The 25,294-nt window shown below is 39.7% G+C and overlaps 1 protein-coding gene across 3 annotated transcripts; it reads right to left on the bottom strand.

Moving 5' to 3' along the window:
* Positions 1–403: 403 nt before the first annotated feature.
* On the bottom strand, positions 404–24,880 carry mtbp (MDM2 binding protein). 3 transcript variants are annotated; one of them, XM_034554395.1, is made up of 23 exons: positions 24,698–24,880; positions 24,274–24,357; positions 24,097–24,170; positions 23,196–23,344; positions 22,791–22,849; positions 21,834–21,978; positions 21,207–21,321; positions 18,326–18,439; positions 12,640–12,734; positions 12,257–12,323; positions 11,879–11,996; positions 10,971–11,150; positions 9,053–9,121; positions 6,962–7,126; positions 6,021–6,114; positions 5,371–5,529; positions 4,800–4,895; positions 4,363–4,626; positions 4,062–4,180; positions 3,689–3,801; positions 1,690–1,803; positions 853–918; positions 404–769 (listed from the first exon to the last, which is right to left on the bottom strand). In XM_034554395.1, exons 1-23 carry the CDS (start codon positions 24,762–24,764, stop codon positions 731–733), a joined length of 2,565 nt encoding a protein of 854 aa, XP_034410286.1. In that variant the 5' UTR covers positions 24,765–24,880; the 3' UTR covers positions 404–730. The 3 variants fall into 3 exon arrangements, with proteins under 3 accessions (XP_034410286.1, XP_034410287.1, XP_034410288.1); XM_034554396.1 differs by having other exon boundaries at positions 11,130–11,150; positions 24,698–24,875; XM_034554397.1 differs by lacking the exons at positions 12,257–12,323; positions 12,640–12,734 and having other exon boundaries at positions 24,698–24,861.
* Between the last annotated feature and the right edge of the window lie 414 nt (positions 24,881–25,294).

Here is a 25,294-nt window from a genome sequence, read left to right as displayed (position 1 = left end):
TCATGCTGGTAATGCAATGCCAACTCAGAATAAAACTATCCGCGGCTGTGAAGTTGAAGCTTTTTGTTGTGTTCAACTTCAGGCGGATCATGTTATGTTATCTTGGCATAGAGGAGAGATGGTGCTGCGGTTGCCAGAAACCTGTAGCCAGCTCCTCTTGGAGAAAACACAACATGGTGCCCGCAGTGGAACGACTGGCTGTGGCGTCTCATGAACGGGGATCCAGAGATCTTAGCGGTGTTGGTCAGGCTGCATGTGTAAAAAGTCAAAACCCTCAGTGACAATCAGCTCTCCATGATGTCCTGCACCTGCTTTCAGAGTCTGAATAACAGCTACCATTCAGACGGGCTGTTAGTCATCAGCACTGATAATGTAATAATGACAAAGTTACACTACGCACACATTAAGAAATAAACACTTTATTGTGTTACAAACAGTAAAAAGATAATATATGTACATTAATGATAATAATACAACTGCAAAAATGATGTCACTATATGATCATCTTAGTGGAATAAATTATAAAATGAAATAAAAGATTAAGTTCATTAAAACAGAATTAATGTAACAATTCAAAACTAAATTAGGAAATCTTAAAAAGTAAAGTCTTATAATAAAACATTTTAAGTAAAAAGAAAAAAAAGGTGGAACCCTCTTTTAGCTATGAAATAAAAAATAAAAAAAATCACATAAAAATGAAGTTGTTCTCATGTATTCTTTTAGACTGTCTTTAATTCTTTGAGGACTTCTCCAACACCCAGTCAATGACCTGCAACAAGAAAACATAAGCGTGAGGAGGTTCAGGTTCGGAAAGACGACAAAGCCAAGAACGCTGGTGTGTGGTGGCGTCACCTGTTTCACGTTGCTGCTGGCTGCCTTCTTCATCTCCTCATGCAGACCACGAGATGTCTTCAGGTCCTGGGATCAAACAACAGAATAGGAGCTCACTGACTGACGCAGTACGGTAAACTCAAGTGGGCTTTACAGCATTCAAAACACAGTTAAAGTGGGGCGAGAATATTGGTAGAACAGAGTAGTGAGAAAAGCAAACTGTAAATGAGTACAGTACATTTACTCAAATATCTAAACAAATGTATTATATTAAACTACCTATTTGTCCATAATCAAAACCAAACACTTGAAAACAGGCCAGTGACGCATCACAGGAATAAATGATATGCAGACAAAAGAAGTGAACTGTTTATCTAGAAATGTTTTTCTTGTGTGGTATCAATTCCAGGTGCTGGTCCAATAAACCTGAAGTGCTGGCAGCGGTGCCCAATACTTACAAAACAAAGAATTGGCAAAGGAAAATGCTATCTACACAAAAACAAATATCTTGGATAAATAAAAAACACTCAAAATAAATTAAATATAAAGCGTCGACACCCAACCGCATATAGAGTAGATCAAATAGCTTCCTTACGGCAGCAATTTTTCCTCTGTTTATTTTCTATCAAACAAAAAACACCTGATCAAAATTGACAAGGAGCCCAAAAATAAAATCAATTGAAATGTGGGGTTTCGGCAAATGGTGTCTTCCAACTGTTATTATTACGAGGCTCGAAAAACAAAAACTCAACACAGGGTCAAAATTGCAGTACGAGTCCTGGATCCATAGAAGCAATCAAATGAAGGAACTGTCAGAGAGGACAGCGCTGACTGCATGTGGCCAGTAAACAGACAAACCTTGAGATAGAATTTGGAGATATCAAACAGTCGTTTGCCGCAGGCCTCAAAGCACTCGTGCTCGGCAGCGATGCCGTGGTGTTTGAGCGCTTTAGCCACGACCTCCTGTAGCATCTGAGAACACAAAAGGCAAACGCGCTCAGTTCTTTATTTGCATTACTGTGAAACTAGTTGTGTTTATTCCCTAACCACCTGACGCTAATCCGGTTCAGAGAAACTAATTTTAGCACATCTCCCTTTTATAAAAAGGAAGAGATGTCAAAATGTCTCGACTTTGGGGGCCATCCTTGCTCAGGCTCGCACGCCTTTACATTCAGCGGGAGTTTGCAGGTACAAACATACAAATATTTTACAGAGAAAAAAACATTCCTGAAATAAATAGATCAGCCTTTAATCTTGTCACAGCGACTGTTCTGAGGAAACACGATCAATTATTGTGAGGAATCATCTGTGCCATTCAGTCTCATGAGGAGAAAGGCAGCTTTTAATCTCTGTCCTGAATAAACTGCTATCATTATTTCTGAATAGGGCCAACTGTTCTTTCCTACACTTGTTTTTTTGATGATAAGCCTGTTTGAATAGTAATCAGAAATCAGAACAGGTACAGGTCACAATGCAGATTGTGAGCTGTACGTGTGGCAGAAGTAACAGTGTGACGGTTTGTGTGCGTGTGCCATGTGACCACGCATGTGTTCCTGTCATTGCACACTGTACCGTAAAAATACATAAAAGATGGAAGAGAAAATTGTGTGTGTGTCAGCAGTTGACATGATAATGGTATAGTTTTAAAATTATAAACGCAGCCCACACATTCACAGTGATTGTATGTAAAACACAAAATGTTCATCTCTCATCTGACAGTAGGTGGGGATTTTGTGTTTGTAAAGTTGGTGGTGAGTGGGGGAATTGCACATTCAATTGTTAGTAGAAAAAGTTATTTATTAATTGTTAAACAAATGACTATTAATGGAAAACTATTGTTTATTATCACCTAGGTTTTAGTTGTGACCTTTTACTCACCAAAGTAACTACCTAGATGTGTGCGAGTGTGGCGGCAGTAGAGCAGCAGTTTTTATACCGTGGTGAAACATACCGGTAACAACCCAGCGAGCATTTTCTACCTTTGCTTTCAGGTGGCACCATAAACACAACACAGTGCTCCTGTCTTCATTTGCAGCTTTATTTTGCCTTTTAACCTGCTGAAATGGGCCAGAGTGACCACAGCAGGTCAAACATCCAGCCTCTGTATCTGTTTAGCTCCAGATACTGAAGCAATGCTCACATCTGCTTGTCGACCTACTGGAGCGTTGATATTTAAAAAGGACGCTGAAACGTAAAGAAAAAGAGAAAGAGACGGAGAGAGAGCGAGCGAGCATTTTAAATGGCTGACAAAGGGGAGGCGTGTAGCCTCCAGAACATGGAAGTCCAACAAATTTGCAATAAATTGTTAACTTTTCAATTTGCCAGGTCTGGAATCCAAGGCAAACATGGGATGAGCTAATTTTACTTTTCAACCAGGTTTACTTTGAGTCATAAACTACTTGGTCTGAGAGAAATGCAGCATTTTGCCCTCATGGTCAATGTCTGCTGCCAAAGTGCCTCCTAACAGGACACTTTAACCACCGTACGTGAAGGGAAAACGTATTGGTAGTTCATGTATGAGCAAAAGTGCTCTCCATTCTTCCTGTGAATGGCAGCATGCTGGAAATGCACAAATAAGTGAGGTTGACACATGATGATGAGGTCTCCAATTCAACAGTTATATCTAGATTATTTCTATAGCATGAATATATATATATATATATATATATATATATATATATATATATATACACACATACATACATACATACATACATATATATATATATATACACATACATACATACATACATACATACACATATATGTTCTACTCTATATGAAAATAATCACTGCATGTTAGGTAATAAGAATTAGAGAAAGTCATCTCTTTTAAATAACGCACACACAAACTCACCCGGTTGTGTTTCTGGGAGCGTGACTCTTTGGAAGATTTGTCTTCTGCTTTTTCATCATGACTCTTCAGCTGCTGCGGTTTAGGTTTGTCAGCAGGAGGAAAAGTCACCAAACCTATTGATGTCAGGAAAATGAACAACAAGGCAAAACAAATCCTTGGCATGCGTCCGAGTAGAACGTACACACATTACATTACATTACATGTCATTTAGCTGACGCTTTTATCCAAAGCAACTTACAATAAACTTACACAGCAATGGTGTGCCGAGTTTCTTATGCATATTTGCCCGTTTTAAAGCACCTATATGCTTAACTACAACAGATTGAGAGTGTTGTTTATGAGATAGTCCTGATCAATAATACCATGCACACACCTGAGGCTGTGGACTGGGATCTGCTTGGCTGCTGTCGCAGAGACCTAATGGCAGGGTGTGTCCCACTGCTGCCACTGCTCTGAGAACAGAGGGAGTCATTGCTCTCGGACTTCACCAGCCTGGACCATTCAGACAAAAACATTAAGACACAAACGTGGTAAACATTGTTGATACATGTACCGTAATCCCAACATCCATCCATGTATGCATCCATTCATTCATTCATTCATACATACACTTTCTTGGAGCTAACCAGGACCCACATTCTTCATCATCATCATCATCATCATCATCATCATACCTCTTGCGAGGATAGCCTCCGATAATGTCTGTGTCCCACGACCTGCGCTTGAGTCGCGCTACATCAGCGTTCTGCAGAGTCTCCCCGTCAGGCACACTTCCTGGTTCTGACATCACAGCAGGGGAGGGGGCGGGGCTGAGGGTGAACGGGAGGGCACAGGGCTCCTTGGAGCAGGTAGTTTGGGTCTCGTATCGAATCAGACGGGACTGGAGTTTTACAAAGGCCTGGTCCCGGTCCAGGGACCGCTGATTGTCCAGGCAGAACCTAGATGAACACATACATGTTTCTGAATATTGAATTAAGAAGGAATGGAGACTGCTGTGGCTTGTTACTGTCTGAGCGTCTGTTGATCATAATAAATGTTTCATTGCTGCCAGAACTCTAAAATATCCGTTTACGGTAGCTGAACAGTCGCTGCATAGTTTCTAGAAACTTACTCTATGCCGTGGTAATGGGACACTGAGGCTTTGTTGAAGGGCATCTGGCTAATTCTCCGGGGAGAAAGGTCTGGTGACAACTGGAACACATTATTACTGGAGAGAAAGAGAGAGTAGGGGTGGGGGACAAAAAAAGAAACGGTTTCACAAAGAAAATAGTTTTTTCTCTTCAATGAATCACAAATACAAATGTTGCTGATTAAAACAGTTTTGGCCAGTGAGAATTATTAGGACTAAAGATGACTGAATAGTATATATTTATTCCCCTCCCCAACTCAATTATTTCCAATGTAGCAGGCTAATGATCGTAATCAAATTCTCATTATGGCCTCATTAACCGCCATCCATAACCAAGCTAAAACAACACAGACACGAGCTACCTGACTGCAGTATGTGTTACTGTTCATTCGTCTCATTTCATGACCATCTTTGTGTGAGCCACGCTCAGCCGGCTGTCTGCTTGTAATCCTGTGGCTGCCTCGGTCTCCATCTTTATGTCTTTCAGTGTGAAGGTACATATGTTGATAAGCGTTAGTCAGGTCATGGAACCAGAAAAGATGGCTGAACCTACCCTCTATTGATAGCCAGTAGGTGCAGCTCCCCAGTCGGCAGGCCATCAGATGTGAAATGCTTTAGAAGTTCTCTGGCGTCCAGTAATGCAGAGGAGCTCTTTTGACTGTCTTTAGGACCCAGCAGACTGTCGCTGGAGCCTGGACCTAGCAGGCCAAATCTGACACACACAAAATACACTGTAGATCATGAACATTAAATTAACGGCACAAAACTGTCATGTGTCTATTTAAATATAATTTAAGGATTCAAGAACAATGTATTGCCATCATTATAGAACACAGGGTTGCACAACAACAACAGCAACAAAAACAATTCTCCAGGCAGACATTAAGAATTCAACATTAGGGGAACAATGTCACCCACATCGACTTTGTTTGAGCATCATTAGTGTGAACACTGAGTCCGCCTCCTCTCGTCAAGTGCAGCTTAATCCAGGATGCCCTAGCTGGGTTAGTTTAGCTTCCATCTCTGCCTTCTCCTCTTGGGGCGGCCGACTCAGCTCTCTGTGGTGTCTGGGCCGTGTGGTCCGAAGATGCATTGGGTGGTGATCGCCGTCATTTATTGATGTTGATGAGCGTATCTCTGTCATATGTGCTCCAGTAATAAAGACGAAAAGTATATAATATAATATTTGTTTTTAAAAAGTACCTCCTCTTCTGTCTTCTCCTTTGCAAGTTCTCTATGTTGTGGAGGACACTCCTCTCGGGCCAGTCAGATAGCAGGTGGGAAATGGTCGGAAAACCTAAATCAAAGAAACATGAAGGCTCAGCTGGTCGTTCCCAATGATCCATTTGGTAAATTCCCCTTAAGCATGAACCAACATTACTGAATATAGATCTGGCATGAAACATTTTGATTTGTCTGATTGGAAATGTGATTAGTTAAAAAAAATAGTCCTCTTCTTCAAAACCTTAACAGGTTGATTTCCATTAAACTCCAGTCACAGGTTGGTTCTCCATTGTGAAGCAAATATGGAGTATACGGTGCCCCGAAATGTAAATAGAACAATCCTTTGTTGTGCAGGTACAGCATTAGTTGTCTGATATTGACAAGCATAAAAATACCAAGTAAATAGCTCGGTTTCAGATGACAAGAAGACAAGACCATTATGTGGACTGTTTGAGAGAATTAGACGAGTTCCAATACAAATACACAATACGAGGCGAGCCTCAATCTAGTAACTTAGATCAAGGCAAGAATCACAAGAACATTGTATGTAATTCTGCTTGTTAACATACCACTCCATAAAGGTTACACAACAAAAGAAGATCATTAGTTGAAATGCTCTGACGGGAAGCTAGCATTGAGGATTACCATCCTGGAATAATATGAGAACACTGCAGAGACAGAATAGGGAAGTTGTTTCAGTTCTTCACATTCTGCCTGCATTAGATAATAAACAGAACTTTAATGTAAAACTGTGCGCTTTAGACCATTCAATAATAACTGAAAGTGTTATTCAAGTGGTATAAACAGAGCATTTCACAGGATGGTGGAGGAGAAGGTGGTCCGTGAGTGGCAGGAGTTCCACTGCGTCTACTGTGGCTCTGGGTGGATGTGTAAATATTGTTGCTTTTCTTTTTCTATACCTGAAGTCTTGGCGGGTGTGCCCTCCTCGTCGTCTGTCAGACAGGTGGTAGCAGGGGGCAGCGTGGAGTCAATCATCTTCAGATACTGCTCCCTGGCCAGACTCAGAATGACCTTTAAGTCATTGATTGGTATTGAGGTTGAAGCTGACGCTTCTTCTTTGTGTCCTAGACACACAGACAGACACTGGTTTTAATCGTGGCAACTTTTCAAATTTTCAACACAAACACTAGTTTTTATTTTCCTTGACTACACCAAACTCCAAAGATGTATGTGACGAAACGGGGAGAATCTCTTGCATTAATTAGGGGAGCAGCCCCAGTCAGATTTAGTATTGCCCTAATAAATGTATGTCTATCAAATTGCAACATTTTGTCAATTTTACTTGCGTTGTAAAATTCACCGTCTCTACTCTTTTTCCTGATATCAGACAGAATTGTGGGCCTGATTCAAAGGTCTGGACCCAGGCAAGTATTTTGTAATATGTGTCAACATAATCTACAGTGTGCTTTGGGTGTGATGGGGCAATTAAATAAAAGTTTCACGTTACATTATAAAACGGTTGGGAGTTTCAACCAGTGAAATTGAAATTGAGAAAAGCCATAGATTAGGTCCTTTGCACGCACATGCATCAGCTTGAATACTCATTACATCCCATCCCATGCAGAGACACAGACTAATTACAGCCAATGAGACAACAGACAGACCCATGGTGGTGAAAACACACATTTCACATAATCAGAAAAACTTCCAGTAAACCTTAGTACAATACCTCTAACTTTTGCCACTTATAAGAACATGCCTTTTTTTCTCAATTTAGTGCCAAGTCAGAATATATTGCAATGAATTTCATTATGGTCCCTGGTCTCTCAGGGCTCTTCATTCTGCTCACGGCCTTTTCCAAGAACAGTCCTATTGCTTTTCCTGAAGTTGAAGAATTTCACTCCACTTCATTTAATCTGGCTCCACTCTGCTGGAGTTTCCCTATCTTCTCCTGCCAAGGGGACATAATGTGTGTCTGTAAAATAATGATATTTCAACAGAGTGTTTCTGTGCACCAGCCTGTGCTGAGGGCTGGTGAGAGCTCAAAGTAAAAACAGTTCAGGAAGCTCTGGTTTGCCCCGACAGTCGATACACACCAGAAAACGCGCGCGCACTCACGCGCACACACACACACACACACACACACACACACACACACACCGCTGAAGACTGCCATTGCAATTTTCTAATTTCTTGTTTCTTATGCGAACAACATTACACAAACCAAAGATGTTCAATTTATAATAATATCAAATTGAGAAAAGCAGCAAAACTTCTCATTTTAGAAGAACCAGCAAGGGTTTGACATTTGTTTGAAAAATAACTGAAATGACTAATACATTATCTAAATAGTTGCAACATTTCCATTTGTACATTGACTGAACGGTTAATTAATAAATTATTTCAGCTCTTATAACTTTATGAAATGAGATTAATCATCTGAGTACTTTGAATTTCTTATGACCTGTTTTTCTAAAAAGATATGAGCCATGAAGTAAATGGTTTGATCCGTTCTTCCATCCATGGAATGGATTTATACATCCCCCAAACCATAAAGACATGTTTGCACAATGAGTTGTTTCAGGGACAGGAATCAATAAATCCCCTTCATATTGTACACATTTAAAAAAAAAAAAAAAAGTTTTTAGAAACAAACAATATTCCTGACACTAATTACTAGACAAGTCAACACATGTTTGTGTTATGTGAAAAATATGTGCCCATTAAACCAAATCCAATATTCCTCTACTGTTGTGTGAGAGGTTGCTTCCCCATCCTGCTTGGGGGGCATACAAGTTTGATTGACATATCTTATCTCAAGGGACTGTTCTGAGGGCTTGTTATCATACATTAGCATGCAAGCATCTACAACATTGCTTTGGTAGCACTAAGATGCAAAGAAAATGGTGATGAAATCAGTTTGACTTCAACAGTGAGTGTGCAGTATTTTCTGTCTAAACAACGTTTGACTTACTTTTTATTCCCAGAATTACAGTATATTCTGGGATTTGTTTTCTATTTTTAGGAGCTCTTTAAAATGTAGAACTTACGGAGATATTCTTTGAGTACCAGTGTTTGGACCTGGTTCACCTTCTTCTCTCTCTTCAGCAAGCCGGCTCCTGTAAGACAAGGAAGACAAGGGTAGAAGATGCTGCTTACAGATAAATAGTGCGAGGGAACATTTGCAAATCTCAACTGTGTATTTGTTTGGAAAATTATTTCGAGAATGTTTTGACACTTCTTGAGTGGGAACAGAAGAGGCAATGGAGTTCAAGGGGTGCGCCACTGAGTTTGCAGAAAAACGGTCTGTACACTTGAAATACGTGGCAAAAAAACTATCAAAATCAAGGCAAAATGAGACCAAAGAATATCACACTTGGGAGGAATTATGACAAATGTGTAATTTATTGCAGCCCCTTTTTAAGGAATCACAAGGTAAAAAGGTCGGGGCCCACTGAATGAGTCAACAATAACAGATAAACCTATTGCTGCTCCAATACTTTGTAGTAAACATATGGTTGAATAATTACATCTGTAACTGCTTTGTTGGCAAAAGAGACTCATAACATTATGCACACAAAAGGTGTATTTCATGCTTTTTGTTCTGGTGCAATAACCCTCAGGAATGCATTTAAGACTCTGCTGTCATTGAAGCAGTTAGGGCACCTTTTAAAGTCTTGCTCTGCATTTAAAATATTTCAAAAATGTTTCCTGAAGGTTGCATGAAATGTTAACAACAGTGTAAACTCTCGGGAGGAAACATCACAGTAGGCGTCTTGAATATCATATAAAGCCCGAGAACAATGAAGGACTTTCATCCGGAAAGAAGAGAAGTTTAAAGAAGAAGAAGAAAAAACATACAACAGTTTGAGATGTACACATCTGTCACGTATTCCGCCATAAGCAGCCAAAGCTTTTGTTCAACCGTCCAGTTCATCCCTCTCACCGAAACATTCACTCCATTCCTCCTCAACACCTTTCTTTCTCTCTCCGTCAATCCAGCCGTCTCTTCAACACCCTTTCTCACTTCTTTTCTCTTTGATCGATTGTTCCTATTGTAGTTACAAGGATGAGGAAATCCTTAACAGAACATGCACAACTTCCCAATGCTGTGAGAGAGGAGGGGAGGAGAAAACGTGAAGATCATACAGGCTAGCCAGATGAACAATGACCGCCCCTCACTCTGTCAATGAAGCCAGAAGGGTTTCTACTCCATCCACGCTGAGGAGCTGCTTTAAGAGAAACAGGACACTTGAAAGGCTTTTCTTTGCAATATGGCAGACAACTAATTACTACTAAATGTTCCCAAATCTCTAAATGTTTTTCAAACTGAGGCATGCCTCTCAGAGTGTAGTTTAAAACCATCAGCAATGTTTACTCCTCCTTCATAACAGACATCATAAACATATTTTTAGATTCAGGGTGACAGCATTGTCTCTGATTATCTCCATTGCAAATAAACATCCATAAACCACTTTGACAATGTAGGGGGAAAAAAAAGAGACTCTCCTTACAACCCCAGAACTTGCCTGAGACTCATCAAGTATTCTTCACTATCGAAGGAATCCAGTGATACTTGTCTGTACATCTATGGGTACATAGCAAACAGGAACTGCAAATAGCTGATTTGGCATGATTTTAATGATAGTTGATTGATTGTTTTGTTTTTTCATGCTCCATCGATGTTTATTCAGGATTCGAAGGTCGAAGGATGATGACCAGACAGATGCTGCGATTCAAGGCTTTAGCAATTAAAGTGACACAAAAACATTCACAGCGGCACACACAGAAATACACACACTCCTCTACGAACATCCATCCATCCATCCATTTTCAATACCGCTTATCCTCATTAGGGTCGCGGGGGCGCTGGAGCCTATCCCAGCTGACATAGGGCGAAGGCAGGGGACACCCTGGACAGGCCGCCAGTCCATCGAGGGCCTCTACGAACATGACAACTTAATTTACCTGGTGATGACAGAGACTTCTCCCTCAGCAACCCAGAGACTGTTGCCATGGCAGCCGCTCCATTGATTTGACTGTCTGAGTGCAACATCCTGACCCTGCAGCCTCCGAACCCAACGTCATCTGAGCCCTGGACCAAGAGGAGGTAGTGAGCACTCTCACCTTTCACCTCTACGTCAGGCACTGCATGGTACCGACAGACAAAGAGAGATTATAACCAGAGTTAATCCACGACTAAAGAGGTGATTCACTTCTTCACGTTTCACTTGCTTTATTACGATTATTCATTGCTTTAATTCCTGCCGCATTCTCCTTATGATTTTTAAATCCTAATTTGTCCTATGGGTAGCTGGTAATAATTTCACATTTATAGGACATGTAAAAAATATTTCAGCCATACAATTCTACTTCAAAAAGGTTCAGTGTGTAGGATTTAGGGGTATTTATTGGCAGAAAAGGTATAATATTCATGTTTTCCTTCATATTAATCAACTGAAGCCAAGAATCGTTGTGTTTTGTTCCCTTAGACTGAGGCCCCCACATCTATTCAGGGAGTCACATCAAAATTTGATGATCAAGCACTTTGTTTATCTTATCCCTGCTGTCCAATTCTTATATTCATTGTTTACCATTTACTCCAGCAATCCAAATTTCTCAAGCGTATGGCAGTTAATCTTGTCGTGTGAATTTTGTTTCGGGTTTTTCCATTGGTGCTTTTCCAAATTGATTCAGTCCTACTTCCAAGTCTGCTTCCCCAGCGCAGTGTTTTATTATCTATATCGGTATATTCCTAGTTAGCAATTAATTGCCCCACAGAAGGTGATATGGCTCCTCTCTGTTGTTGCCAAACAGTCATCAATTTAACAAGAAAATGAAAAGGACATGAAAAAGAAAAAGAATAACAGTCTTACCGGGTAAAGACTTTGGTCTTCTGGCTACAGACTCTCTCCAGCGCTGCGAGCTGAGCTGGCTGGCTGCGTGCTGAGCAATGGGGGTGATTATACAGGACAAGCTGAACAACGCTCCGACCTAGACATAGAAACATAGTTGATAAACATACACCATCACACAGCCCCACAAATCAAATACAAGAAGCATCTTATAGGCATTTTCTACTGTATGTCCTCTCTACATGTACACACATTTGATTGGGGACTTAAGTAAACATGCAGAAATGTAAGCTTTAAATGCAATTAATTAAGCCATTTACTTCATTAGAGATTATTAAGTTATACAACTGACTTTTTCCAATATTTGTACATTTAAGGGCACACTTTATGGGGCAATACCTTTCCACGCAGTGACCTCAACTGGTCCAACAGAAGTTTAGCTTTCATCGAATTCCCAGACACGCTTCTTGTTTGTTGTTGGTGAAGGAACAATACAAATGGAGACGGTGTTACCATCCACCTTTTGAGACTAGATAATCCTTAGAGGGCTGCAGTAAAAACAGTATTGTGTGACTTGTATTCAATCCGGTAATCTCAAGTGTATTAAAAATCTATATGCGAGGAAAAATAATGACAGTTGTTTTATTATTTTGTCACTCAAACAGTTTGCATGTAGAAAAGTGGGTTCAGCTAAATGTGGATTGATGTAGACATGAAGATACTGAAGAAACACACACACACACACACACACACACACACACACACACACACACAGAGGATACAGTTCAAACTGGGTTGTGGATATCAGAAAGCTGGGCAGGTCTGACAGATTTACCAGCTGAACCAAATCCAAAACGGGTGCATAGTAATGGAAGACCTGCGAGGACCGAACAGACAGAGAGAGGGAGGAGCAGAGAAAGAAGGAACGGCAGAACGAAAGAAGGAAAGAAGCAAAAAACAACAACAGTGTTATCACACAGAACAGCATCTAAAAAGAGCAACAACAACAAAAACATCTCAGTAGTTTGTGAGGCAACAGCTGAAGGAGCTGGACACCATCCAGCAGTTGAAAGACTAAGATAGAACTGAGGAGTCCTTGAGCAAGATGCTCAACCTTAAGCAGCTCAGAGGGGATGTTATACAACCAGCCCTGAATCTGATCTTTCTCCGTTCCAGATCTGGATTTGGACTTCCAGTGGAAATGTCACCAGAATTATATATGTTGGTGCATCCAGACGTGTGTGCAGAAAAGGAAAACACACAGAGACTGAGCACGGACATCCACTGTTACACCCGAGACAACACGAGAGCTGCAACACTTGTTTTCATTGTCAATTAATCCATCAATTGTGTGGCGAATTGTTTGGTTGATAAAGGTCAGAATATTTTAGAAATATTTCTATTGCAAGTTCCAACAGCTAAAGATGACGTCTTCAAATCTCTTGTTCACAAAGATTTTCCATTTACAATTATATTAAAAAAAGGAGACAGTTACGTAACGCTTAAATATGAACCATCTTCATACTATGGTTGGGTCAAAAAGCGATTTAGATTCTGAATGTATTCACAATAAACATTGATTTGTTGAAAAAACACCAGTTATGTTAACATATATTTACAAGTTTCTGAGAAAGAAATGGCCAACGGCCCAGGCCTAGAAATTGTATTTAGAGCAGGTGTATTTGAATTTTTTTTACAACTTGAACTAAAACATTTTCTGTAAAATGTGTATTCGTGAAAGTATAGCATGAGTAAATGTTAACTTGGGTTTTAGGGTTTGTCTTTGTGTATTTACATTATTGCAATCAGTTGATTATTAGTGCACAGCTGACGTAGCAGATCCTGAAATCAGCACCACTATGCACTGAATCGAGAATCAATTTTGAATCGCATCGTGATATACCAAAAGATTTGCATCCATCCTAAACATAGACTATCTTGTTTCCTCTCAGGAGCCCATCCGTTAATTAACACAATGTAGCTCACATTAAAACAAATACAAAATTAAGAGACCTACATTTCAACAATCTGCAGTTGTCCTACTTCTTTAATGAGCTCATTAGGTTATGAGGAAATCAATAATATATAAATCATTCGTCACATGGAAAAACAGGGCTTTTGCATATAGAAAATTACATTATTACCAAGGAAAGCCTGAAATCTCAATCTCATAATTTATTGATCTGGATCAAAGAATGAAGGGCTGATCTATTTCTGATAAACTCGTAGATTTTAATGAACCTGGGTCGAATTCCAAGTCTTGCAAGCAAGATAGTAAAGTGTAGTCCTCCTTTGTTCAACCATTGGAAGGGCATGACTAATGCAATGGCTTCCAATATTAAACTGTCCTCATTACCTGAAACTGTCCCTCTATTTGTCATGATTTCAAATTGCATATGCCTGTAGTTAAAATATTGTTGTACTTTTCAACATGACTTTGGGTGAGTCAACATGCAAATGTTTATCCATTCTGATAGCCGTGTGTTTTTACTTTGCAGGTGCATCCCATATTATTCCCATCCTGAAGTACACAGATTGCTGTAATCGTGTCTCATGTGCTTCCTTTGTGAATAGCCGAGCAGTAAAAGAAGATCAAGAGTGCTGTGAAGGCACAGAAGCCTTTGCGGATGCAATAGAAATATTTTACAGTAAATGCCCATCTAAACTGAGTTAAGAGGTAAGAGTAAACCAAACTGTCTATTTCAAAGCCTCAATACTTTAGCCATCAACAAGAACTTGTTGGTATGTTCCAACAAACAAAACAGCTGAGAACATTGTCCAGTTGTGACCAACTGACTCTGACTTTCACTGTATGATAAAGGTTTTAGGAGAGGAGGATGTGCACAAAAAAAGGAAAGCAGATTTTGTGCCCAGTAGTCCATTTAAATCCAAAAAATGTGCTATGTGAATGCCCTTTCCCTTCCTCGACAAACAGGGTTGAGGCACTTATAAAAAGGACACGAGAGAGAGAGAGAGAGAGAGAGAGAGAGAGAGAGAGAGACTAAATGTCACCATTTGAATATGCTACAGGGCAGCGGAATCTGTGTAGAACATTCACTTGTAATAAAGAAGCTTTTTTGATAAACAGATAACTGGAGAATTAAGTAAGAATATAAAAGTTGACCGTGACATCGTTTTGAAAATGTGTAGAACGAGTGTGTAATACTTTGAGCCATATTTACATTTTTAAATATCACTTTTTCCACTTATACTGAATTTCCAGCCTTCTGATCATCATTATAGAATATTAACCTTGTTAGATTGTAGAATAACGACTTGTGTCCTGTAACAAGGAAGTGCCTATTCTTCCAATATCTGTGGTTGTAGTAGCTCATTCTGGGTACTGTGCTGAAAATCAATGAGCAGGAAATCAATGTGATGAAGTGCCTTGAATTGACAAGTATTTCATCTACTCTCATCTCTATATTTTGACAATAAACATGGTCTTTATTGAATTTACTATCATGATATATATCGATATCACAGCATACAAATGACTGAACGAACATTTTAACCATATAATAGACCAAAATATATAAGTATGTTATATAGGTAAGCCCACACTTCATACTCAGCTGCAGTTTAAATTTCATAAATCACACAGTAAACAAACACTTTGGGTTTGGTGCTCACACAGCAGTGTGGCCTCCCTTCCCACTGAGGCTGGGCGTCTGTGTGTGTGTGTGTGTGCGTGTGTGTGTGTGTGTGTGTTAGTAATTAACACAACATTTAGTCCCGACAGTGAGAAAGCCTAATAGTTTTTGTCAGAGCATAGTTTAGATTTTACAGTCAGTTATCCCAGCAGAGCAGAGATGCGATAGTTTTGTTGTTCTCAAAGTGTTGTTTTTATTGTGTGCCAAGACAATCACCACCATCTGCTTCTCTGTACACAGATCTGATGAGATCACACATCCGCACACACAAACACACCGGCTCACTCTACAGACGTGTAAATGAGTAGCATGCACAAACACACACACACACACCCCTCAACTGTGGCACTCTGCTGTGTTAACTGAATAATGAGAGCGCGCGCGTGCACACACACACAGCAGACAATGGTTGAGATAAACACAACACACACATTCAAAATTATGAAACTTACAAAAGACCCTCTGTATCACTACTCTTGTCTGAAGCTCACATCATTATTATCAGTATTTCTTTAGTGTGTACAACAGACATCCTGGAAGCCAATTGCCCTTAATGCTATAGCTATTAATGCTAATAAAGACTGTGTGTGTTATTAGACCCCATATCAGGGCATAACTTCTGAGGCAGAGCTTCTGTGTGGCTTTATTGTTATGGATGTTAATCTACGTAAGAAAAATCATTACAGAACAATACGATGCCAACTGTTATAAAAGACCTTGTCTCACACGGAGTACACTTCTTCAACAAATACACCGTTTTTACACTGAACAAAACCAGCACACAACATATTCTCCATGGAAAAGAACACAATAAAAAATATATATTACAAGCAAGAACAGTTAGCGTTTGGGTTTTAGTACTTGTCCTACTATCTTACATCCAGTTGCAATCTGCAGTCTGCAAGGCAGCATGCTTTCCTGGCTATTCGGACCCACGATCCTCTGCACAGTGGATATACCAGCAAGAAGGTCAATGTTATGACAAAGTATTATGCCACAAATGAAAGTATTTTTTTAAAGAGCTATACAAAAAAATTAAATAATTAAATGTATTATTTTACTGTATACAACTGTAGTAGCCACGGTATTTAAGAGTTCTTTTATCACTGGGTTCAATTTAAATTAAGAGAACTGAAACAAAAAAAAGAGTTAAAAAAAAAAATAGCACCAATACCGATATTGGGCCAATACTGACTCAAACAGTAATTTAATTTATTAAATTAAATTCTTCTACTGAACTTTAAATTCCTGTTTAGGTTTTGCCTAATTACTATGTATTGCTGCATTTAAAAAGGGTTACACTTGAATGGTAACACCTCTTAATTTTTATGTTTTTTTTACCAAGCTATTTGTGCAAGATTTATTATTTCAATAATAAATAGCAAACGACCAATACCCAATGTCCAGGTATCAATATCCTAAAAGAAAAAGTCAGATCAATGCATCCAATAGAAAAATGTATGGTGAACACCTGCAATATCATTGTTTTTGAGTAAATAATAGTTAATGAATAGGTTGTGAGGTCATACGAATCCCTTACCATCAAAAGTGTTACATGAACATTAACTGAGGCTACACATCGGGTGCACAGAGATATCACTGCGAGCTGACAGCTAACCTAGTTTCTCAGTGGCAGCCAGCGATTCATATCCCCTCAAGACAAATACCTCTGAACCGCTCCATTAAAAATGTGGAATACAAATGAAAAGTGAATGATGCAATTGAAGGTTGCCACATGAAGTACATGTGTGGTGAAAGATTGATGGACAAAACTTAGGAACAACATGTGACCGCAGCAGACAGATTTCCCTTAGTTAATAACCCTTGGGCATTGTCTGAGGAGATGCTAAATCTATATTTAATAGTGTTTAGTGGCTATATGGTCATCAGAGGGACAAGAGGTCGGCCTTCATTTGGCATATAAAATACATTTGATTGATCTGACAGTCACAGGTTCCTTGGTGTGATTAAAGGGCAGCCAGGAAGTGACCCTTTTTTAACTAATTTCCATCTAGCCACCAGAAATCATTAGGAGATTGTGCAGCTAATTCAACTCTTTAGCGTGGAGGTAAGATTAGGCTTGAACTGGGGTTAAAGGAACAGTTCTCCCTAGATGTAAATCCAGTCATTATCTACTCAACATGCTGTCAATCAAAACCTTCCCTAAAGTTTGAAGGAAAAAGGGACATACAATAGCTGCACGGTAGTCTTCTTTCAAGCTTAACAACCTCAAACATTACATTTCTCTAAACAAGATTTCCTCACTGACAACATTTGGTCCAAGTGCAGGGCCTACAGCCCTCTGGCAGAAGACTCTGCTTGCTACTGTGATGCAACTGCTGGCACATCAGAGAATGTATTTTGTCATAGAGGAAGAAACAATTAATAATGGAGGTGACAAATTGGAAAAGTTACCCCACAGAGTTTTCTTGTAAACAAAAAAAATGTTTACATTTGTTTCTTACCAAAAAACATGAAAACGTGAAACTAGTGGTAGGATGTGAATCCCACCGCCTATGAACAAAACCAGGACCAACATTGCTCCATAGCGACCAACGATCTTAATGGAAAGGATATGTCACTCACTACTGATTGGTTGGAGCAAACAAAATACAAAGTCCTGAATGGCTATTTAGTCTAATTATCACATGCACAAAGATGGCCACATTCTTAGTGCAGGATGATTTATTCCCACCAGTTAGGCTTTTGGTGTGCTAAGGGTTTTTTTTTAGCTCAAAGGTGCTAAAAGGTGGATGAAACAACGAGAAAGGTCGAGGCTGGTGATGTGAGAGGTAGTGAAGAGCTCAGGACTCACCTCGGACTGCAGTTTGTGGTCTGTCGTGGAGGAGGCGGCTTGCAGACTGGTCCCTGGTGTGTGACCCAATGAGGAGCGCAGAGAGAAGCCGTCAAACCGGAGCTCCGACACATACTGAGGCAAACACACAGAGGAGAGAAACGGTCACATAGGGACAAGCTATTTTATTCTTTGATTAACAACGTTACAGTCCATCACGCAGTAATCAAGTGTTTGTTTAACACTAAAATAGACATGGTTTGCTTTGTCACATGGCTGGATAGTTAATGGTACACACACGCACACACATTAGTTGTTATGCTATGTATTAGCGGGTTTTTTTGGGCTGCTCGCCCACTGGGAAGCTTTTACTGACTGACTCACTTCTGAAAGCAGCAACTTAGAAAAGGTCACTTCTGTGAAGGAGACGCCGCGTGCTTGCCTCAGCATACTCGACGCTCGGTAGACAGAGCAGAGACGACTGGAGAAAACTTCTGTCAGCCGTGCAATGGCATTGCCAGTGGACTCGGACAAACATTCAACTGGCCTGCGACTTCACTTTAAATGTTTTGTTCTGAGGTTGTTCCACTCCTCCAAAAGATATCAGCTAACACTGCTTTACATGCATTTCAGGGAAGAAGCTAAACAGCACGAGATCAATGAACTAAACAAATTAAATCATTAAGAAATTTGAGCCCAGAAACCTTTTTGTCTGTTACGTGTAAATTGGCTGACATAGAATTTAGACGTTGCTGAAATGGAAATAAATATTAACAGAGCATGACAAGTCACACGCAGACAGACATGTCAGAAACTTCAAACTGAGATCTCTGGTCATACAATGTGTGGCCTTTGCCTCGGCATTACATCAGTTTCATGGATCTCTTGGAATTTATTTCCACAACAAAAGGTCTGCATCAAACAAACACATTTCCAGAAACATTATTCTTATTATTTGATGGGAATGTTTCTTCAACTTCCAATCTCTCTGGCCTGAAAACATTGTTGGTTACGTTTAACATGATAGAAGAACTTCTACACTCTGCGAATGACAAATTAAACAACGTGCCCTTATTTAATATTCTTTGCCAAACACATTAGTTAACATAAGTTAGCATTAATAACTTCTAAGCAGTTTCACGATACCTCAGTCACTCTGCAGAAATCACACTGATGTCTAAAACAAATATTATCAAGGACCTAGCAATAACCCCTCCCCCTGCCTCTACTCCCTTTCCAGATAATACAAAAATATGATGCACATTCAATTTGACGCCCTCTCATAGTTTATCTATCAGCAGTGAAAGACTAACTGCCCCTCCAGACCACATACTTTTAATTCTACAATTAATTTCTCTCCCTCGTAGTCCAAAAAAACTGAACAATACAGAAACAAAGACGCAATCGATATGGATCTTTCACACTTTGAAAGATTAATTGTGAAAATGTCCACATTGCTCATTGAGTGGTGAGGTCTCACGTATCTCCTTCTGCCTACTCTAGCACTCACTCACTCCACCTTTAAATGTAAAATATAATTTAATGAATAAACTTATTTTGAACTTACTTTGCCCATTTTTGACAGTGTATGACTGTGTACACTTGATCAAGTCCTTCACCAGAGAAATATGTTTTTCTTATTGCTAACACACCGAAGTTTGAGCACCACTGTGCAGAATGATGTATATGCAGTGTTTGTTTTCACATTCATCAGCTTTGAAATCTCTGCAAATGCGGTACGGAAACTTGAAGACTGCAGTAAACTTACACCAACAATGGACTTTAATGATAGAATCAATGATCAGATTCAATGATAGAATCTGGATTTTTGAATGACGGTGACTCCGATCCACATTCATAAAGAGAGAGAACCCGTGGTCTAAAATATCTAAAATAATCACACCAAACAAACAGAAAAGTATGGGGACACTGGTGTTTGCATGATTTTGGCCATGCAAAAAACTAAATGGCTAGATTGCCTCGTTTTCGTGAAGAGAATGAAGTCAAGTACTGTTGCTAAAGCCATTATTTTTCCATCTAATTGTACTTTTTCACTTTAAATGTCTAAGAAAGTAAAGAACGATGTACCTGCATGTCAATAGCACCATCCCTGTCCTTTAAATACAGGCAGAAACGTGTCCTTGTCTAAGTCCTGAATAATCAATTACGACCGACTCCTGTGTGCGAAAGGTCTTGTCAATGCCGGGTCGGCTCTGCGAGGGCGACACTAGCAAGGCAGAGCGATTTCCCATGACCCCTCAGTGACCTCCAGTAATACCTCTAGATTCATTCAGCAGCAGAAAAAGACTTCACGTAATTCAAAAGAAAATATGTGAAAATGTACCCCGTGCCTTTGTGTGCACTGCATGAGTCATTCCATATGAGAAAGATAAAAGAACAGACACTAAGGCATGAATCAGGTCTCCACAAGTAGCCCTTATAAAAAGGGGGCTCTTATGAAAATGCTCTTTCCTCTGCCGTCTCTCGCTCAGCCCAACAAGCTGTGTGCTCCGGCGGAGAGAGAGAGCACTGCTCATAGTAAAAAGCCCCGGGCAAATAGGTAAGTTAAAAAAGGAAGAGCTTTTTTTTCATGCCCTCTACGCTGCCTATTCAGCAAACACACAAACAGAGACTCAGAGTTGATGAGACAAAAGAAGTTATTTGTCTCATCAATCAACAGCTACCTCACACACACCTTTTTCCTTTCATTGCTGCTTTTAAATGACCAGTTACACCAACACTCCTTCAAAGTTCTCGTACTGCACAATGTACAGGTTTAACTGAATGTATGTTTTCTCCAACTCCACCTTTCTACATCAAGTAAGTACGACAACAGTGAAATAAACTATGCAAAAAGAAATGCATTATGCATATTTCTTCCACTCAATTCTGAGGTCCTTACCTTCTTCTCTCTGATAACCAGGCCGCCCCTCCATAGTTCTCTATGATCCATACAGTTGTGTAGGTCAGCCGGCTCCACCAGACTGGCACTCAGGTAAGACGCTGCTTTCTGCCACCTGGGTAGGAAAAAAAAGGATTAGTCAATGAACAGCAACGGGGAACTATTGATTCCTGTAACTTAGGTTAAACAAAGTGTGTTGCTATGGATTTAACGAAGCTATTTTAGCATCATCTAAAATGAGTGCTTCAGTAAAGATGTTCCTCAGATTATTCAAGTATTACTAAATAATTGACGTTGCTCATAATTACTCTTCTAACTCCCCCTAGTGGTAAACCGAGAGAACTTCAACAATAATTAAATCCGCTAAATCTTACAATATTGCTACTTTTCCTGCATTTGGGTAATCTTTGCCATTTCTCCTTTTGCAATTCTCACGTATGGCATACAACATAAACTATTAGCTTGAGTGTGTGTACAGCTCAGTGAATATAAAGCTATCCTGTTCATACAATGACTTTAGAAAGGTTCTTGTGTTAGCGTGTTTGCATATTAGATAAGTTCAAAAGTGTAGTCATCATTTGCTTTGTGCAACTCAAGAAATGTAATGCACGCTTATTTGCTCCTTACCCAGCGGTGTGCTGTGTGACGACAGTGATCTTAGCAGCATGCCAGTAGGACATGTGCTTGAGGGCTCCAAGCAGAGGCAGCAGGTCTTTAATCGGAGGGGACTGCTCTGCAGAGCCCAACAGCAGCACATCCAACAACGCTTTACCTGAAGGGGAATATGGGACAAACCAAACAGGAATTAATTAAACTGATGTCTTCTTTCTTTTTTGTGTCAATAGGATTTCACGAGGGGTCATCAGGAGACTGGTTGTTCCACTGACACTATGTTTTTAACAAGTAGGTCGAATTTCAATTTTGCAATTCAATACCAAGATCTGTGGGGAAAAAATTGGATGCCCTTGATGACTCCAGCTCCTTTGGCTAAGTAAAGATGGAGGGTGCCTAAGAAATGCTCCTTCAGAAAATGAAGTGAAAGTTAATATCACTTTAGGAGGCAGACTAGCAGAAGTATCCCATCTTCCCAGTGGTGAGTGCATATTTATGAAGTAGAGTAGGCTACCAGGCTACTCTAGGCTCTTCTACAAGGCTGCAGCACGCAGATATTCAAAATCTAATTGCTTGAAATTGGACTGGATCCGTGTCACACACAGCTGAGAGGTTTTCATTCCTTGTTATTGGGAGCTTTTGGCAACAACAAAACTCTTGAGAGATTGTTTTGCGCAGTAGACTAACATCTTAAGTAAACTAGACGTGTGTCGTTCTCCTCATCAAAAGGAGAAAACTGGCGAGCTGTGCTGCACAGACTATGACAACACCCAAAACTATCTGAGAAGTAGAGCGTGGAATCATTTGGGGATTCAACCATAGATTAAAAGATTGAAATAATATTAATACATATTATGCATTGACAGCCCTACTGACTGTGCACACAGTTAACATCTTCACAAAACGACTAACACCTGCTCAAGAAGGTTCTGTATGAAAAGAAAGTGAGTGCTGTGGATTGGTCAACGGTACCTGGAGGGGGAAGCTTGTCTGACAGTTGATGCAGTCCTTCTGCAGCCTCCTCTAACAACCTGATCAATAAAGAAATTCAGATCAGCTCTGAAAGACTTGCAAGCCAACTGGACAACATGCAACACTTTGACTTTGATATATTTTTGAGATACATGAATAATATTTCCTTATACTGGATACAAAAATAAGATATAAATTAAGATCAAATATAAAATTGTTTCTTTCCATTTACTCATTCAGAGGGGCAAATTCAGTCTCATCAATGATATAGTTCACTATTTCAGATAATGACTTATTATGCAGACAGATGATTTACGCACATACCGGCAACACAGAGCAGCAGCAAGCAGAACAAAAACAAGAATACATATCTACATAAAAAAGTAAGTATCATCTGATACTCACTCTGTCAGTGATGGCTGATCAGCCTTTTGGTCCGGTGCCTCCTGATTACTCAGAGAAGTGAGACATGACTCCACAGCAGTGGGCTTCTCCTCTTCACTGTCCGTCTTCTGACGGCCTGTCCCCAGCTCTTCCCAGTCAGAGCTGCAAAACTACCAAACAGGCGATAGAGATTCAAGTATGAATACAGAATTCATACGTTTCCTCAATCCATGTGTCAATAATGGTACAATTCCAACTTAAAATGGGGATATGGTGTTTTTGGGGTGTAATAACTAGGAGAAAATAAAGGAATACTTCTATCTGCATCGTTCACACAAATTCAAGTGGATTACATATTCTATTGGCAAACTGAACAGCTATACCAACAACTGTATGTTGCAAACCTGCCATAAAGTTCTGTGTTTTGTCATTTTTTGACAACGGAGTATGGGATGTTTTTTTTTAGCAATGTGTCGCATTGTAGAATTATTGAAGCTGTGGTTTATACAGAATTCTACATCATTCTGTAAACTTAATAAAAGGAGTAAAGGTCAGCACATTCACCTCCTGTTTTACTTTACTAGGAGGAACTTGTGCTCTAGGAGTGTGTGATAAGCAATACTTTAAAAATATATTAAGTCATTGAAAGTCTAGAAGTGAGGGTTCACACGGTTGGACCACAAAGACCTAAACTACCAAAACTAGCATACTTAATGCTGACTCAATGGTCTTGTGTATTAAAACCTGAAAAGGCATTTATTATATTATTTCAACAGTATGGATACTTCTTAACTATGGACAGAGATGCATTTTCCTCCCTCACAAACTGAGAAAGGCAGCGGAGGCACATGTGTACCAAATTCCTCGTAAAATAAACCACCTTAAAGCAAAAAAATTGTCTTGAATCTTCCGAATGCCTCACCTGCGTGACTCCTTTGCAAGCCTGCACAGCAAAGTACCACCTCTGAACCGATGGGCTGCCACTGAGAGAACAGGCTGGGGAAACATACACAGAAAAGAGAGTTGAGGAATAACAACAGCTTCAGTGTGAGGAGGTCAGACCGAGTGAAAGATGGCCACACTGACGAATTCACTGTACCTGGAAGAACAAAGATCCCTCTCTTTGACTCCTGAGTGGAAATGTCCACAAGTGTGTCATGCATCTGCTTTACTGGCTCCAGACCTGTGAACGGGGACAATTCAGTAGGTTTATTTCAGATGTATAGTAGCACATCCTAAGCAATTATCTATATAGATACTGAAATCTAAGAGGAATTAAAACGTTTTCTGCTTTAACATTCCTGCAAGTTACCAAAGTCTTAACGCCGAGGGACTAATTTAACTTTCTCTTTTATGTACCGTGACTGAAGTTAGGACATGTGTAATGCTACAAAATTAAATTAACATATGTGACATTATCTCAAATGTAACCTAAATACTAGTTAACACAGCTCTTAACCATAACTATCGTTACACCGGCTAACTAAAGTCGGTTTAGCAGCTCGGACGTTGGTCAAACTTACACGTGTACTCCTCCGCCAGGCCGTCCTCCGTTTGGCAAAAGGATACAACCAACACGTACCGGTCCATGTCATGTAAATATGAGTTATTACGTTCACGGTTAATGTTTGCTTGGACGGAAACGTGAACAACAAACTTTCGCGCACTGTCAAATTTCCCACCGGTTCTTTCTTGTTCTTCTTCTGTAATCTGTGCGATGTACCAGCGTTTGTCAAAAGACCACAGCAAGCACTACCGCCACCTAGCGGATTGAGACTGAACTACTGTGTGTCCGAATCTGTCTCTCTTTCCATCCCCTACATACACACGGGGCATTTATTTATGCTTTATTGGCAGCAATCCCACCTTTTAATGCATTCAAAGTGTAGTAGCTTTGCCAGGCTATTTCAAGGTTTACACCTTCCACGCTTTGATTATATTTAGACATTAATCATATCTAAATGAATGTGAAAAACATAAGCACACAGATTTACTTTGTCATATAGTACATTTTGCAGTCTATGGTTCATTTACCAGGAACATAAATATACTGTATTCAAAACAATATCACAAATAAAAGGGATGTGTATATATATATATATATATATATATATTCCTTG

The sequence above is a fragment of the Cyclopterus lumpus genome, chromosome 16 (assembly GCF_009769545.1).
Source record: "Cyclopterus lumpus isolate fCycLum1 chromosome 16, fCycLum1.pri, whole genome shotgun sequence".
Lineage (NCBI taxonomy): Eukaryota > Metazoa > Chordata > Actinopteri > Perciformes > Cyclopteridae > Cyclopterus > Cyclopterus lumpus.
Note: the sequence above shows the minus strand (reverse complement) of the source record. Positions and strands in the feature narration are given on the sequence as shown.